The sequence below is a fragment of the Geotrypetes seraphini genome, chromosome 2 (genome assembly GCF_902459505.1).
Source record: "Geotrypetes seraphini chromosome 2, aGeoSer1.1, whole genome shotgun sequence".
Lineage (NCBI taxonomy): Eukaryota > Metazoa > Chordata > Amphibia > Gymnophiona > Dermophiidae > Geotrypetes > Geotrypetes seraphini.
Genome location: NC_047085.1, coordinates 385,927,241 through 385,945,127, shown reverse-complemented (window position 1 = coordinate 385,945,127; position 17,887 = coordinate 385,927,241). Strand labels below are relative to the sequence as shown.

General features: G+C 44.5%; 1 protein-coding gene across 3 annotated transcripts in view; it reads right to left on the bottom strand.

Annotated features, from left to right (window-relative positions):
* Window positions 1-17,887, bottom strand: part of HACL1 (2-hydroxyacyl-CoA lyase 1) — a 62,199-nt gene that overhangs the window by 9,507 nt on the left and 34,805 nt on the right. For 2 of the 3 annotated variants that reach the window (XM_033930725.1, XM_033930724.1), the window contains 4 exons: window positions 15,958-16,059; window positions 11,421-11,575; window positions 7,208-7,366; window positions 3,196-3,303 (listed from right to left, as the gene is read on the bottom strand). In XM_033930725.1, coding sequence (XP_033786616.1) covers window positions 3,196-3,303; window positions 7,208-7,366; window positions 11,421-11,575; window positions 15,958-16,059 — 524 coding nt within the window. The remainder of the gene's footprint in view (window positions 1-3,195; window positions 3,304-7,207; window positions 7,367-11,420; window positions 11,576-15,957; window positions 16,060-17,887) is intronic. The other variant, XM_033930727.1, reaches the window with a different exon arrangement.

The window sequence follows — 17,887 nt, the reverse complement described above, 5'->3', positions numbered from 1 at the left end:
TCCTGATCATCCTCCGATCCACACATGCAAATGAGGGGGAACGGCATTCAAATGATGGCAGGCATCCAACATAACGATTCACAATCAAAAACCCTGTAACACCGACTGCTGAGGACCAGTTGCTCAGATCCTTTCTGACTGCCCTGCCTTCTGCCACCCTGCTCTCTGCCCTGTTTTTCTGCTTGCCTGCCCCGAACTCCTAAAGCCCCGACTCTCCCGCCTGCCACAATCTCCAGTACAGTGGAGGTAAACTTCAGACACAATTGTTAGCAGCTGGCTAGGCTGGATTTTCTACAGCTACTGAGCTGGAAAATGAACTGAGCAGTCCGGCTTTGGCTTTGCTCTCTTTGAGCCCAAGGTTGGCTACTTCAGGGTGTTTACTTTTGTGTCCGATCTCCTATCTGCCCCAAAATCCTGCAGCCCCGACCCTCCCACCCTTCCCCGCAGTGCAAGCCTGTGGTTTTAACCCACAGGCTTAAAGCAGGTTAAAACCACAGGCTTGCAAAAAAAAAAAAAAATAAAAGTTCCTAATGAGAGCATGCGCAGACCATCTACAGGCAAGGAAGATATTCTGCGCATGCTCAAGGATCGATCTTTAGCGATCCCTGCTGTGGGTGGGGGGCATGTCAACGATCATCCCCATTTGCATGCAGGCCTTTTGTGAATTCGTCATCCTGCATGCAGTTGGGAACGGATCAGACACAGAATCGGGGGTTAGTGAATCTAGCCCTTAGAAACATAGAAAGATGACGGCAGAAAAGGGCTACAGCCCATCAAGTCTGCCCACTCCACTGACCCATCTCATTAAGTCTAAGTGCTAATGACCCAGTTCCTTAACTCGACCCTCGTAGGGATCCCACGTGAATGTCCCACTTATTCTTAAAGTCGAGCACGCTGGTGGCCTTGATCACCTACACCGGAAGTTTGTTCCAGTGATCTACCACCCTTTCTGTGAAGAAATACTTCCTGGTGTTGCCACTAAATTTCCCTCCTTTGAGTTTGAGCGGGTGCCCCCTTGTGACCGAGGGTCCCTTGGGAAAGAATATGTCGTTTTCCACCTCGACACAACCTGTGACGTACTTGAATGTCTCAATCATGTCACCCCTTTCCCTGCACTCCTCTAGAGAATAGAGCTGCAATTTGCCCAGTCTTTCTTCGTATGAGAGACCCTTGAGTCCGGAGACCATCCTAGTGGCCATCCGCTGGACCGACTCAGCTCGAAGCACATCTTTTCAGTAATGTGGCCTCCAGAATTGCACACAGTACTCGAGATGAGGTCTCACCATGGTTCTGTAGAGTGGTATTATGACTTCAGGTTTGCAGCTGACGAAGCTTCTATTGATACATCCCATCATTTGCCTTGCCTTGGATGAGGCCTTCTCTACTTGTTTGGCAGCCTTCATGTCTGCGCTGATGATCACTCCCAAGTCCTGTTCTTCTGAAGTCCTAGCTAGTGTTTCTCCATTCAAGGTGTATGTTCTGCATGGATTTCTACTACCGAGATGCATGACCTTACACTTCTTAGCGTTGAAGCCCAGCTGCCATGTCGAGGACCAGTTTTCCAATGTGATCAGATCCTGCGTCATACTATCCTTGAGATTGCTTTCACCTACTATATTACACAGTTTGGCGTCGTCGGCAAACAGTGCTACTTTACCCTGAAGCCCTTGGGTCAAGTCCCTTATGAATATGTTGAAAAGGGATGGTCCCAGGACTGAGCCCTGCGGCGCTCCGCTAGTCACCTCCGATGTCTCAGAGAGGGTGCCATTGACCACCACCCTCTGAAGTCTTCCACTCAGCCACTCCTTGACCCATGCAGTTAGTTTCTCACCTAACCCCATTGATTTCATCTTGTTTAATAGTCTACGGTGTGGGACACTGTCAAAAGCTTTACTGAAATCCAAGTACACTATGTCCAGAGACTCTCCCGAGTCTAGCTTTCCTGTCACCCAGTCAAAGAAGCTGATAAGATTGGACTGGCATGACCTGCCCCTAGTGAATCCATGTTGGCAGGGATCCCTCAGATTCCCCTCATCCAGTATTGTGTCTAATTTGCCTTTAAGTAGAGTTTCCATGAGTTTACACACTATTGATGTGAGACTCACTGGTCTGTAATTCGCAGCCTCCGCTCTGCAACCCTTCTTGTGCAGAGGAACAACGTTGGCAGTTTTCCAGTCCAGGGGGACTCTCCCCGTTCTCAGGGAGAGATTGAAGAGCATGGCTAACGGTTTCGCCAAAACATCACATAGCTCTCTGAGCACTCTTGGGTGCAAATTGTCCGGTCCCATGGCTTTGTTCACCTTGAGTCTTGACAGTTCTCTGTAAACATCAGCTGGTGTGAACTCAAAATTCTGAAATGGGTCTTCCATGCTTTGCTTTGCTTCCAGCCGTGGCCCGTGCCCTGGTGCCTCGCAGGTAAAGACTGAACAGAAGTAATCATTCAGTATTTTGGCTTTATCGGAATCTGTTTCCACATAATTCCCGTCTAAGGCGTACTATCCCGTTTGCGTTCTTTTTCCTGTCGCTAATGTATCTGAAGAAGGATTTGTCCCCTTTCTTAATGTTCTTCGCTAGAGTTTCTTCCATTCGAAGTTTGGCCTCCCTGACTGCTGTTTTGACCGCTGCAGACTTTGTCCTGTATTCAATGTTAGCTTCTTATTCCCCGGTGCGTTTGTATGAGAGAAATGCTTTTTTCTTCTCCTTGACTAGGTACGAGACCTCATCTGTGAACCATTGGGGTTTCTTTTTTCTTGTTTGTTTGGTTACCGATTTTATGTAGCGGATAGTTGCCTCATGAAGGGTTGATTTCAAGGTTGACCACATAGCTTCCACATTATCAGTTATTTCTTGAACCTGCAGCGTCTGATTCAAGAAGCAACTGATAATGTGGAAGCTATATGGTCAACCTTGAAATCGACCCTTCATGAGGCAACTATCTGCTACATAAAATCGGTAACCAAACAAGAAAAAAGAAACCCCAATGGTTCACAGATGAGGTCTCGTACCTAGTCAAGGAGAAGAAAAAAGCATTTCTCTCATACAAACGCACCAGGGAAAAAGAAGCTAACATTGAATACAGGACAAAGTCTGCAGCGGTCAAAACTTAGTTGTAACATCAGTAGTACTACAGACATGGTTTCTTGATCTCCTCTGATAAAGGTTTTACAATGTACAGGGGTCACTGGTGGTACTCACAGTATGGCAGGATCTCCCTGTGTTAGCATCTCCTTCCATACACTCTCATCAAAACCGCTATAAATCCCGTTGTTATTTACCACGATAATAAGGACTGGTAAATTATACCTGCAACAATTCACATGTATACAGATGAATTAACGAGAACCTTTTCCTAGTGCAGCATGAGTTCAATGACACTAGTGCAGAATTATAAACATGAGAACACACAACACTTAGAAGCTGATGCTGAAGCAGTCACGAGGTAGCCCATCACAATTTAAAAATGGGTAAGATATCCCTTTAACGTTACATAGTATTTATACCAGCTATATGACTGGCATAAGTACGAGCACTTACATTAGACACATCAATATTGGGTTATGCTAGTGTTCTGTAATGAACACAGGAACTTTGGTTAGGGTGAGGCAAAAAATAGCTTTAGAAGTTTTGCAGTTTTCTCAGAAACCACTTGGAATTTCAATGTGAAAGTTTACAGTTTTATTATGTGCCAAATGTAATGAGATTATCTTTAAACACAGCAGTTACTGACTTTTAAGCATGATCACCTAGAGCAGGGGTGTCCAACCTTTTGGCTTCCCTGGGCCGCACTGGCCGAAAAAAGTGTTTCTGGGGCCGTACAAACTTTCAAATGCTGCAGCAAGATAGAGGAGAGAGCCGGCAAGATGATAAACACCCGGGGGCAGCAGAGGAAAACACTGCATCGCCCTCGACCGGGGCCGCACAAAATACTTCACGGGGCCGCAGGTTGGACACCCCTGACCTCTGTCTTGTCTCAAAACTTACCATTTCTTTAACAGTGGTTGATAAACTGGTTCCAGCCAGTTTAGCAGGGTAGTACTTTACCGGTTGATTATCAGAATGAGCAGGGAGCTTGCAGGAATGGGGCAGGGATAGGAAAAGAACTCACAGGGTTGGGATGGTAAAATTAGTTCCCCGTGTCATTCTCTACTTCAGACCACATCACATTACTGAAACAACTCTCATATACCAGACCCTTGACAGATTTAAAAAAAAAAACATCTTAGTAACATCACTAGATTTATCAGCAGCATTTGATACTGTAGACCAGGGGTGCCCAACACGTCGATCGCGATCGACAGGTCGCTCGCTCAGGCGACCCCAGTCGATTGCAGAACGGGTTCCCTTCTCTTTTTTCCCCTCCTGACTGGCCTGCTCCTGAATTCTGCTGCTGCCTCCGCTGCTCAACATTTAAAAAAAAAAAAAACGGCTTGGAGAATTTATGCTCCGGGGGCTAACGTGTGCTTGTACCGGCTTCCCTTCTCTTCCCTCTGAAACCGGAAGTTATTTCTGGGGGGGTGGGGGGAGAGAAGGGAAGCCGGCACGCACATGTTAGAGCCCCATTCGCGGGCTAAAGCGGGAGACAGGTCAGTGAAGCTTGCGATTTGCTCTTCTTGCTACCAGGTCCTGCCTACTTTCTGTTTCCTCAAAGGCAGGACCCGGCAGCATTTTTCCCAATAGGTCGATCTTGGGCCGATCAGCCTTCCTCTCCCCAACGTCAATTCTGCCGTCGGAGAGGAAGTTCTGGCCCGCGGAACTTCTTCTCCGACGGCAAAATTGACGTCGGGGAGAGGAATGCTGGTGGGCCCGGTGGGCCCGAAGCAAGGAGAGTTTGGCCGGCGGCAGGCAGCTTTGGGGGCCTGTTATCCGATGGCAGTGGCAGTGGCTTGGGGGAGGGCATGGAGGGAGAAAGAGGGCAGGCAGGGAGACAGAAGGAAAGAAGAAAAACAGAAAAAAAGAAAGAGGGCATGAAGAGAGAGAGAAAGAAAGAGTGGGCAGGGAGAGAGGAAGAAAACGTTGTGGGGTGGGGGGAATGAGGTCAGGAGGAGAGGAAGCATACAGACTAAAAGAAGGGAAGAAAGATTGGATGCACAGTCAGAAGAAGAAAGTGCAACCAGAGACTTATGAAATCACCAGACAAGGTAGGAAAAATGATTTTATTTTAAATTTAGTGATCAAAATGTGTCTGAATTTATATCTGCTCTCTATATTTTACAATATGGGCCCCTTTTACTAAACCGCAATAGAGGTTTTTAGCGCAGGGAGCCTATGAGCGTCGAGAGCAGCGCTGGGCATTCAGCGCAACTCCCTGCGCTAAAAACTGCTATCGTGGTTTAGTAAAAAGGGAGGGGGTGGGTGTTTGTCTATTTTTGTATGGTTGTTACTGAGGTGACAGTGCATAGAGTCATCTGCTTTGACCTCTTTGAAAAAACCCCGGAATAGGAATGATAATTAACAATTCTATGCGTACAGTGTGCGTTGTGTTTTTTAAAAATTTTATTGTTGGTAGATCATTTTGACTTGGTCATTTTAAAAGTAGCTCGCAAGCCCAAAAAGTGTGGGCACCCCTGCTGTAGACCATCCTCTCCTGCTAGATTGTCTCCAAGATATTGAACTAACCAAAGTAGTTTTCCAATGGTTCACATCCTATCTCGTCCTCACTTATGACTCCTCATTTTCTCCATTTGATCCTGGCTCTGGAGTTCCTCAGAGCACTATACTCTCGCCCCTCCTTTTCTACTTATTCCTATCACCTCTACTGACTCTGGCACAGTCACTCGGCTTAACCATGCTCATCCACCATGCTGAATCCTGCAATACACCTGAAAATTACGGCCTTAAATAGAAAACTCACCAGTATCACCAATTGGCTTCACCGGCACAAATTAAAACAAAATCCTAGCAAATCCAAGTCTATCATTTTTTTCTGACCAGAACAATGCTCTCTACCCCTCCCAGTGATACTTCATGATATTCCGATTCCCATGGTGACCTCCGTTCAAGTTCTAGGTGTGATCCTCGACTCCAAACTGGTCCTTAAATTGGTTAAATAGTTAGATGTTCATTCTTCAAATTATGTCTGATTTGGTCTATCTGACCGCTCCTTTTTCATTCTGCAATCAATATACTGGTTCATTCCTTGATCATTAAGGAAATCAACTACTGCAATTCCTCTATGGCAGAAAGATTTATGTAGACTACAATTAGTTCAGAACACTGCCAATTGATTAATCAATAATGATCACAAATTTGATCATATTACCCCCTTTTGAAACGAGCTCACTTGCTTCACTGTATCACCTATAAGATACTCACTCTAATTTTCAAAATTCTGTCCGCTGGTGAGCCGCTATATCACACTCGATAATTCATTCCCTACTCTCCTGCTAGGGCACTCAGATCTGCCAACTTTACTCAACTTGTTATACCCTCATACCACATGACAGTACATGAGCACATTCAGCAATCCATTTTTTCCGTTCGTGACTCACAACTCTGGAACTCTCTTCCCTCCTCAATAAGATTACGGCCTACTTTATACTGGTTCAAAACTGAACTAGACAATCCTATTCGCAGACACTTACACATAATCCAGTCCCTCTTTCATTCATGATCCCACCCGACTGGGGGGATGGATGATGAACCACAACCACCCCAATGTGTTTCTCCTTCTATCCTATTATAATTTGTAGCTCTACTGCTTATCCTCACTCTCGTGTCTATGTCTTGCACTCTCATACCCCTCTTCCTATATTACATCAATTGTCAACTGCTTAGGATATCAAGACACAAATAAACTTGGAAACTTGGAATAGCACTCTTCCATACAACTGAACAGTTTACATGAATTTATTCAGGTACTCAAGCATTTTTCCCTATATGTCCTGGTGGGCTCACAATCTATCTAATGTACCTGGGGCGATGGGAGGAATAAGTGACTTGCCCAGAGTCTCAAGGAGTAGCGTGGGTTTGAACCCACAACTTCAGGGTGCTGAGGCTGTAGCTTTAACCGTTGCGTCACACTCTCCCCCAATATTTTATATGCCAATATTCTAAACATTTAGATACATAACACACTAGTTAAAGTTAATTGTCCCAAAAAATACATGCTGGCTCTAACTATAACACAAGTGCATTCTCCTACCTCCACTACACGACCACTGCTGTTAAGTGAAAAATAATTTCCATTCAGTGGGTTAATAAATTGTACCTGCAAATAGTTTCCACTTCCATACCAGAAAATCCAAAAGCACTATCGCCTTCCACACAGACCACCCTCTGCTCTGGATTCCGATCTCGGGCCACCATCGCAGCTGCAATGGCAAACCCTAATCCAACTCCCATTGTTCCAAAGGTACCAGCATCAAGTCTGCACGTACAAAAAGAAAAGAAAAAACAGAACATGTTCAAAACAGCCTTGATCTGGTGATCTGAAAGCCACTGACAGACAACAAAAGGGTGTAAAATGCTGGATAACCAAAAAACACTAATAGGGATTTACCAAGAACAAAACTTTCAGTTTATTTGGTCTTTTTTTCTCCCATGATTTTTGGACTCTGATTCGCTCCACGTATTTTTTTAAATTAAAAAAACAAAAACAAACCCACACATATTAGAACTTATTAAAATGTGCAAATTAACTAACATGGGTTAATTCATATGTTAATGCTCTTCACTTCAATACCATGAGTTAGGCTAGCTACACTATTGGCTTTGGAAGCCTTTTATTCCAACTGTTGTGAAAGCTGCCTGGTCACCCTAGATTAAAAATTCCCATCCTTCTCTTCTATGCTTTTCAGTTCATTGTAAGAATTCCACTTGATTTAAACGCAAACCCTCTGATCTGAAAGCATAACACTGGGAGGAAACAGGAGGTACCACAGGGCTGTTTGTAAACTGAAAAGCTGCAAAGGGAACACTTTCTACTTCTTTCCATGACAGTCGGGCTTGGGGAGGAGGGAGAGGGTGCCAGATAACCCACCTAGTTCCACTGTTCTTCCATCACTGAGAAAGCAAACAGGATCTTGTGCAAATTCAAAAGGGTTTATTATTATTATGCCCCCAAATAAAAAAACCCCCCAAAATTCCAAGTTTTCAACTCCATTTCTTTTCATATGAGCGAGGATGACACCAGTCTGCATGCAAGTACACAAGCAGGCTGATCTCTGAAAAGGGTATCACTAAGAAAGAAGGATCGGCCTAGAATCCCGAGATCTGGGAAGCTAGTTGGAGCACTCCTCCTTCAAAGGTCCACCACACCAGAAAAGAAATTTGCACCATCTTCTAGAGCAGTGGTTCTTAAACCTGTCCTGGGGGACCCCCCAGTCAGCTGGATTTTCAAGATATCCCTAATGAATATGCATGAGGCATATTTGCATATAATAGGAGGCGACAGGCATACAAACCTACTTCATGCATATTCATTAGGAATATCTTGAAAACCCGACTGGTTGGGGTCCCCCAGGACAGGTTTAAGAAACATTGTTTTAGAGATAGAGAAATACTGAGTTAGTTTCTCTCCACACCAGGCTATAAACGTGATGGGAACTGCAGAGATTTTTGTGTGTCTATCAATGCAGATGAAGCCTTATTATTATTATTTTTAGTAATACTTAACTACTACTGCAAGATATACTAAAGATATGTTTCTATTATTTCAACTAACATTGTGTGCTGTACACCAGGGGGTTATGTTAACCCCCTCAGAAAACTCAGAAAAACAAAGATTTTGTTGTGCGATCTACAAATTAAAAGATCCATAACTTGCTTCAAGGCTGTGAAAGCTCTGTATTTTTGCTTCTTATTGATGGAAATGATGCCTTCTCATTATGGTGTCAGGCATTAAACAAAACCAAAAATTATTGTTTATTGAGAGCTTCTATACTGCTACTAATGATTGGGGAGTTAATTTAGAGCAGTCTACATGAGCCTCTACAATACATGAGCTTCTGTAAAGGTGTTTATAAATTTTTTTAAACCCTCACCTTCCTGACCACTTAGGCCCTGATTCACAGGTTTAGCGATGATCGCTGCTACCCATCCAATTTACTAAATGGCCCACCGTGTGTTTTTCCCCATTTTCCAATCTGATCCGATCCAACACATGCAAATGAGTAAAACCCCATGCAAAATAGCCAAGCGATTGATTCACTAACATTTGCGTGGCTATTTTGCATTGGGTTTTACTATTCTAAAGCCCGACTGCTGTAGACCTGTTGGTAACTGTGTTACCGACAGGTCTGCTGGTTTTTTGTCAGATCTGCCCAGGTTTCTTTTTTCTTCTATGTATTACACATGCAAAATATCTGCCCCATAAAAAAAAGAATAAAAAATAAGCAGACCTGTCAAAAAACTGCACCCCACCCAACAAACACCCCTCCCCCCCGGCGACCTACAAATGGCAAGAGGGATGTCCGTTCCCTCCTGCCATCAGCACCCCTCCTCCTCCCCGCCAATCCCCGCCTGTGAAAAATATGGCGGGACGGATGCCCACTTCCTCCTGCCACCAGACACCCCCTCCCTGTACCTTTAAGTTGGGAGCAGGAGGGGTGCTCAGTCCCTCCTGCTCCTCCGGCCTCCTCTTGTGCAATGTGGACCTTAGGCCCCGCCCTGGTGCATCATGTGATGAACAGGGAGGGGCCTAAGTCCCTGACTGGCTCAGGTGCCTCGGGCTCCTCCCTTGGGAGGAAGTCCCTGATTGGCTCAGGCACCTCAGGCCCTTCCCAAGGGAGGAGCCTGAGCCAATTAGGTCCTTAGGCCCCTCCCCATGCATCACATGATGCACTGGGGCAGGGCCTAAGGCCCACATTGCATTGGAGGTCAAAGGAGCTGGAGGAACTAAGCACTCCTCCTGCTCCCAACTTAAAGGTTTGGAGGTGGGGGTATGGCAGCAGTGGGGAATGACCTGACCACGGGGGGCCCGACAGCAGGAGCAAGTGGGCATCTCTCCTGTCATGAGTTCAGTGGGTGGGTGGGGTTTGTGGGAAGTTCTGCCGGGGGGGGGAATGGGCCGATGGCAGGAGAAGTGGGCATCCCTGCCATAAGTTCAGCGGGCAGGCAGGTTCGGGGGGAAGTTCTGCAGGAGGGGAGTGGGCCGATGGCAGGAGGGAGTGGACATCCCTCCTGCCACCGACTCAATTGCTCAGTGAGCGATTGAGTCGGGGGTTTGCATGCAAACTTGATAGTGAATCAATCGCTGTTTAAAAATCGGCCAGAGAATTGGCCAATAGCGATTGAGTCGCTATCTTTAGTGAATCTGGCCCTTAGATTCTTGGCTCCACTGACCTTCAAACTTAGGCCCCTTTCTCACTCCTAACCTGAATCCTCTCCCATTCAACCATTCGTTTTCATTTAAAATTGCACAGCTGAATCTGGACTACCATCTGTGAAGAGGCAGAAAATAAACAGTTGAATAACGAACACCATGACAAGGCTGTCAATCTGTGCTCTACTTGGAAATGATGCCAAGAAATGAGTACGGCTATCACAGGGACCAGGTGAGGGAACACTCAATAGAGCAAAGTTTTTTAGGGACAAAATATTAAGGAACATACTAAGCACATTTGGCTAGATCAGGAAAGAACATACACCTAAGCTGCATAGATTTAATAGCATTTCACTGTTTATATTAAGGGCCCCTTTTCTAAAGCTGCAGTAAATGCACTGAAGCCCATTCAATTCCTTTGGGCTTTGTTGCACTTACCGCGTTCGCACTGCTTTTGCGGCTTTGTAAATTTATTACTGGTTTAATTGGAACTTCCTCGAATAATATTATTTTCTTTAGTGTTCTCTAACACTTCGACAATATTCAAACATACTGCTAGGATATGAGTAACCAGCAGGGCCCGACTGAGGCAACTGAGGTACTAAGCACAGCCTAACAATGGTACTCCTCAACCATTCCACTGCTTAATGGACAAGGCATTAAAACTTGGGGATCCTTTTACTAAGGCGTGCTAAAAATTATATTCTATGCGTGCCTTAGCATTTAGTATGCGCTAAATCAGTTAGCGCGCCTTAGTAAAAGGACCCTTTAATACTCATAAGTACTGAGAAATATTAATTGTATGAAACAAAACATTATATGTAATGATTAGTAAAATACAAATTCATGTTGGACAGAGAACAGTGAGTTAAGGGGAAAATTTCTGTAATGTCTCCATTCCCATGGGTGTCCTAAGCATGTGCTTACTTTGCTTAATGGTTAATCCAGGGCTGGTTACTGGCTTTAAATACAGGAAATAAGTCCACATCCGCAAACAGAACTTTTAAGGAAAACTATTTGTGTTTGTGGATGGGCGAGAAATCAAAATGTGTCAATGAATAGCTAACATGCCCAAAAAAGTGATCAGCTCAGATCTCCGACATTTACCTTGTAGAAGAACACTGCATATACTACCAGAACTGCGCATACAACCAATTACCTGTGACGGGGCTCATAATTCTGAAGCACTGTGCGCCCAATGTCCATGGTGTTAGCTCCTTCACTAACAATGATACAGTCCTTCGGAAGCAGCGTTCTGATATGGTGGAACACTGTATAATAGTTCATAGGCAGAGACTTCTGCACTGCCAATGCCTTAAAATATAAAATATATTAAAACAGTTTTCAAATGTGTGGTATGACAAGGCCTATAGCTCCAGGACCAAAATATATGACAGCCTCGTTTTGCCTTCTTCAGTTTCAGTTCACTTTAAAGCAGAGGTTCTCAACCCAATCTTCAGAACATACCTAGCCAGTCAGGTTTTTAGGATATCCAAAATGAACATGATGAGATGAATTTGCTTGCTCAATCTCCTTTCTATGCAAATCTCTCATGCATATTTATTATGAATATCCAGAAAACTTGACTGGCTAGGTGTGCCCTGTATGAGTGAAAATAGCTCTGTCCCCTTCCCAAAGTGTTTGTATTAACAAAATATGATAATTTAAACTTAACTCAAGCCAAACTTAAAACACTTAATCATCATATCGTGCTTCCTCGAAAATAAGACAGTGTCTTATATTAATTTTAGGCCCAAAAAAGGCACTAGGTCTTATTTTCGGGGTATGTACATGATCATCTCTCCCTTCCTCTCCTTCACCCCAATTCTTCCTCTTTCCTTTCTCTCCCCCACATGTGCAGCATCGTTCCTCCCCTTCCTCCCATCCCTTGTACAGCAGGACCCTTGCCTAGCTTCCCTTCCCTCCCTCCCATCCCTCGTGCAGCAGGACCCTTGCGCGAGCACCCCCTCCCTCCCTGAGCACCCGCACCCACCAGGCAGCCAAATCCCCATCTTTCCCTCTCTTCCATCGGAACCCGGCTGTGAGCCCTACTTATCTCCCTAAGCAGCGTCAAGCAGGCAGCACTCTAACAGACTGCTTCGGCCTTGTCCACCTGTGTACTCTGCCACGATGATGTCATCAGTAACGTGGCAAGAGTTCACAGGCGGACAAGGCCGAAGCAGCCTGTTAAAGAGTGCTGCTGGCCTGACGCTGCTTAGGGAGCTAAATAGGTCTCGCGGCCGGGTTCCGATGGGAGGGAGATGGATGAAGATTCGACTGCATAGCGGGTGCTCGGGGGTGCTCTCTCAAGGGTTCTGCTGCACAAGGGATGGGAGGGAGGAGAGGGAAACTACCGGCAAATCCTGGGACTAGGGCTTATTTTGGGGGTAGGGCTTATATTAAGACCTACCCTGAAAATCCTGCTAGGTCTTATTTTCGGGGAAACATAGTTGTAGTCTCAATACTTCTGTATGGGAAAGGTAATTTACGTACTCCCTGAAGGTTCTGTAAGAGTTTTTTAAAAAAAGGGAACCTCCTCCCCCCACATAACTCCTTTTGAAAATCCCACAGCAGGTTGACGCCGAGAGGACTCTTTCTATGATATCTTATCAGCCAAGTTCAAACCCTTCCCCTTTATGCCACAGGGTCTTCAAGCATTTAACCACATACAGATGGCAGAATTTTCAAAGGGATTTTTTTTGCAGGTGAAAACCCATTTTCCCACAGAAATTCCTTTAAAATTGTCCCTTTATAAAGTAATGTTTAAGATCTTGAAGATACATTATTTTCCTTTCCTTTCTTGGATTCCTATTTGATTGTTTAGTCAGGCTCTCTCTCATCTCACTTAACAAGCAATCCTCAGCCTCTCTTCCACATTCATCAAAAAACTCACCAGCAGAAAAACCTAGATTCAGAAAACCTCACTCAAATTCCCTCTTCAATTTTAGTCTTCAAATATAAGCAAGGACTGCATTGAGAACCCCCAAGTTAGACTGAAAGTTCTTTGGGGAAGTGAACTAGCACCAACCACCCTTGTTTAGACTGCTACATAAATGCTGAAACAGAAATAAAGATCTCCAAATGGAAGATCATTGAATTACAACATTAAGTAAATGTTCCATTTCATCAACTATTTTAACAAGATGATAAAGGGGATGGAACTCCTCTCGTATGAGGAAGACTAAAGAGGTCGGGGCTCTTCAGCTTGGAAAAGAGCCGGCTGGGGAAGATACGATTGAAGTCTACAAAATCCTGAATGGTGTAGAACGGGTACAAGTGGATCAATTTTTTTACTCCGTCAAAAATTACAAAAAGACTAGGGGACACCTGAAATTACAGAGAAATACTTTTAAAAGCAATAGGAAGAAATATATTTTCATTCAGAGAATAGTTAAGCTCTGGAACGCATTGCTAGAGGATGTAGTAAGAGTGGTGTACATAGCTAGTTTATAAAAAAAAGGTTTGGACAAGTTCCTGGAGGAAAAGTCTATAGTCTACTATTGAGACAGACATGGGGGAAACTACTGCTTGCTCTGGATCAGTAACATGGAATGTAACTACTATTTGGGTTTTTGCTAGGTACTAGTGCTGCCCGATTCAGGAAAAAAATTTTCGATTTGATTCAGCCTATTGAATCGAATTTTCGATTCAATTTTCCTGCCCAATTGGGTGAGTTTTTTTCAAACATCCTGGTGGGTTTATTTTATAGCCTCTTCACCCCTTTTATAGATTCTTCGCCCCCTTTGCCCTCTCCTACCCACACTGGTGCTGTGGTGTAAACAAAATAAACAAACAAAAAAGACTTTTCCTCTCTCTGTTAAATCCTAGCTCATGTTTGTGGTCTAACACCAACTCTGGCAGGATACACATTTCAAATCTGACATGTTGTAATCACAAAACAGAAAATAAAATGATTTTTTCTACTTTTTGCTTTCTGGTTATTATTCAAATCATGTTGGTCCCAGGGCTCTGGTTGTCTTCTGATAACTCGCTTGCTAGGGACTCCTTCTTTCTTCTTTCCATGTGCTAACCATCCATCTTCTATCTGTGTCCACCGCTTCCAGTTCCCTTCCTTTCCCCTAGTCTGGCATCTGTATCCTTCCTCCCCTCTCACCCCATGCCCTGACATCTCTCCCTCCATGGTCTAGTATCGCATTTCCTTTCCCTCCCTCCCATGGTCTTGGCATCTGTCTTTCCTCTCCTCTTCCTTCCTGGTCTTCCTTCTCCCTCCTTCCCTCTCTCTCCCCAATTGGGTGCAGCAGCAGCGTTTCTCTTCCCCCTTCCCCTCTCACTCTCCTCCTCCACTGCTCTTCCCCCTTCCCCCATCCACTCTCCTCCTCCAATGCTCTCCCCTCAGTCCTGCTACAGCTTTCCCTCTTCCATTTTAAGTCCAGCAGCACTCTCCTCTGTTCCCAATCCAGCAGCATCTCTCCCTCTCACCTCCCTCCACCTCTCAGCTCCAACAGTACCTCTCCCTCCCCTCCACTTCCGTTTCCCCCATCAACTAGCTGCAGCAACTCTCCTTTCCACCCCCAGGGCAAGCAGCACTTCTCCGACTAGCAGGGCTCCTCTCCCTTCCCTTTCCCTCTGAGTAGAAGCAGTACCTTATCCACTCACCTCCCAGATCTAGCAGCACTCCTCCCTCTTGTCTCCCAGGTCCATCGGCATCACTACCTCTTCCTGATTAACAGGCTCTCATCAGCTCTCACCGGCTTGGGGATTCCCCGGCCTGGCTCGGCACAGTCTGAAGTTTTCTGTTCGACTCCGGCCAAAGAAAGTAAAAAAGAAACACCCCCCCCCAAAAAAAAAAAAAAAAAAACAGGCAATTTTTCAAACCCTCCCTATAACACTAGCCTGGATTAGCAGCTGCACCATTCTCTCCTTCCATAGCTTTAGCGAGTCAATTCCCTTCTGCAGCCTCAGGGCCTCTACTAGGCTGCTCCACCTCCGATGATGCAACTTCCTTCTTCCTTGGAGGCGGGACAGCCTAGCAGAGGCCCTGAGGCTGCAGAAGGGAATTGACTCGCTAAAGCTACAGAATGAAGAGAGCAGTGCAACTGCTAATCCAGTTAATGTTAAAAGGAAAGTTTGAAAAATCGCCTAGTTTTTCGAGTTTTTTTTCTTTTTTCCTTTCTTTGGCCGAAGTCGAACATAGAACTTCAGGCTGTGCCGAGTCAGGCTGGGGAATCCCCAAGCCGATGAGAGGGGTTTTAAAAAAATGTTTTGAGTGGCGGTGTCGGCACAGCAGGATTCATGACCACGATGACAGCTGGGCACAGGGAGGAGGGTTGGGCCCCAAATCGGAGAGGCCGATTTTAAAAAAATACACATCGATTCAAATCGATTCACCCAAAGTGAATCGGTGAATTGATTCAAATTGGAAATCGGGCAGCACTACTAGGTACTAGTGACCTGGATTGGCCACTGTAAAGAGGGACACAGGGCTAGATGGACCACTAGTCTGACCCTGTATGGCTATTCTTATATTCTTAAATCCATGAGACAAGCTATATGTACATTCAAGGTCACAAGTGAAATCTCACAGCTTTCTCTATATCCTTAAATTCGGTCTGGATTACCTTGTTTCAGGCCTATCTGGTCATTCTCCTATGCAGCTCCCACTCCTCTTCCTGTAATCAGTTTCTCCAATTACCTCAACTGCTTCTCTGCAGTGTAACTAATGTCCTGGCACTTACCATGGCACTCTCTTCATTCTGCTTCATTTTTTCCTTCAGATCATCCCACCACACTGAACTGGAAGAATATCTCCAAGACTGCTTACCCAGCTGTTCTAAAAGCTTAAAAAATAAAACAATTCAATTCATTTAACATGTACTTCAATCAAACTAATATACCAGTGAACTAGAAAGGACAATACAACCCCAGTCTGCTCAAATTGCATCCTATCACAGCACCACATGTCACTGTTGAATCACTAGTCCTCCCTTCAGTTTTCATAATGAAGAAGGATTGTGTCAGTGGTATTTGTTCCCAGTCTGATGGATGCCGAGTCAAGTTTTCAGATATTCCTATTGAACATGCATATAGAGATTTGTAACTAAAATATGAAACATCCATGACCAGAAATATAGTAGTTTTAAGCAGAAAAACCAACGTTTATAAAAAAAAAAAAGCCTGCTATTGGTTAGAGAGATTTGTAAGCACATTACTTATTCTGCTGACATGGCTACTGACATGGCTACTCTGGACATACCGATGATTCAACTGGACACTACAGACCTATCTTTTTCCATAGCCAGGCCCAGCCTGTGTACCTTGCTACAGCTGCAGCCTTTGCAATGCCAGCAATGATGTTCTTGTTTTCATTCCCTGCTGGGAGTCTATCTCTTCAAGGCCCTGCTGGACTCTTATCACTGCTGTATAACTTCATATGCCAGACACCCTAAAAAGCCATAAACCATTTATAATGAGCAAGGAGCTCTGCTCATGTGGGTGTAACAAGATGAAAGAACTTGGTACCAAACCATGGACTCTCTGTCTCTGAACCAAGCTATGGGAACCAGACAGCTGGATTGTTGAAAGGCCATCTCTTTGCCAACTTTTCATCTTACAAGGACACCAACTCGAATATGCATAGAATTGTAAAACCTCTAATTAGTAGATGCAAGTCTCCATGCTGAAAGATGAGAGTTCAGCAACAGTTCTCTGTTTCTGTAAGACCCCCCTTTTACTGGGGGGGGGAGGTGTGGAGGTGAGAGAGAGGCGTGGACGATAGGGAAGAGTTAGCTGTACATTATTTTTATGTACCAATAGGGAAGTACATAACTAGAATTCGGGGATGGCCTTTTTTGGAACAAAGGAAGAATTTCTCTGTATAAAAAACACGTGCATTCTAAGAAAAGCCAGAGAAAGATTCACTTACTTATGCTACGGGGAACTGCTAGCCCCCTGCTAAGCATATGAGAGCAAATTCTTCTCTCCATTGCATATTCTGAACGGACAATATATTTTCTGATATGCCTGTGCTGCTGTACCATTGTAAGTTTTTTATACTACCAATAAACTAATATTGTCTGTTTTGGAAGATACAATGCTGTCTCGTAGTCATTCCAACGAGGTAACCAAAGCAGCCTTTTTATCTCACTGCTATTGAGAAAGACATGGGGGAAGCCACTGCTTGCCCTGGGATCAGTAGCATAGAATGCTGTTACTATTTGGGTTTCTGCCAGGTATTTGTGGCCACTGTTGGAAGCAGAATATTGGCCTAGGTGGACCATTCATAAATTCTCTTTTGTTTGCAAATCTCTGGTATGTATATTCAGTAGGAATATCCTTAAAGTCTGACCCCTTAATGTTGAAGACAGAGAATACAACTGTTCCATGAATACTGCTTGCATCCTTGAACCATGTTACTGTTTTTGCTTCTACCACTTTCAATGAGAGGCTATTCCAGGTACATACTGCCCTTTCTGCAAATAAATATTTTCTGATCTAAGAAATAGATCCTCAGTCTTCTGTTAATTAACCACATGATTTACATAAGGATGCATAAAACTATTTGAATCAGATTGCCATCTATATGGCGTTTTACTAGTCAGTAGTATAAATGTCTGAGGAAGTATGGTGTGATGGACTTAGGTACACAACTGTTGCATGATTTGGGGG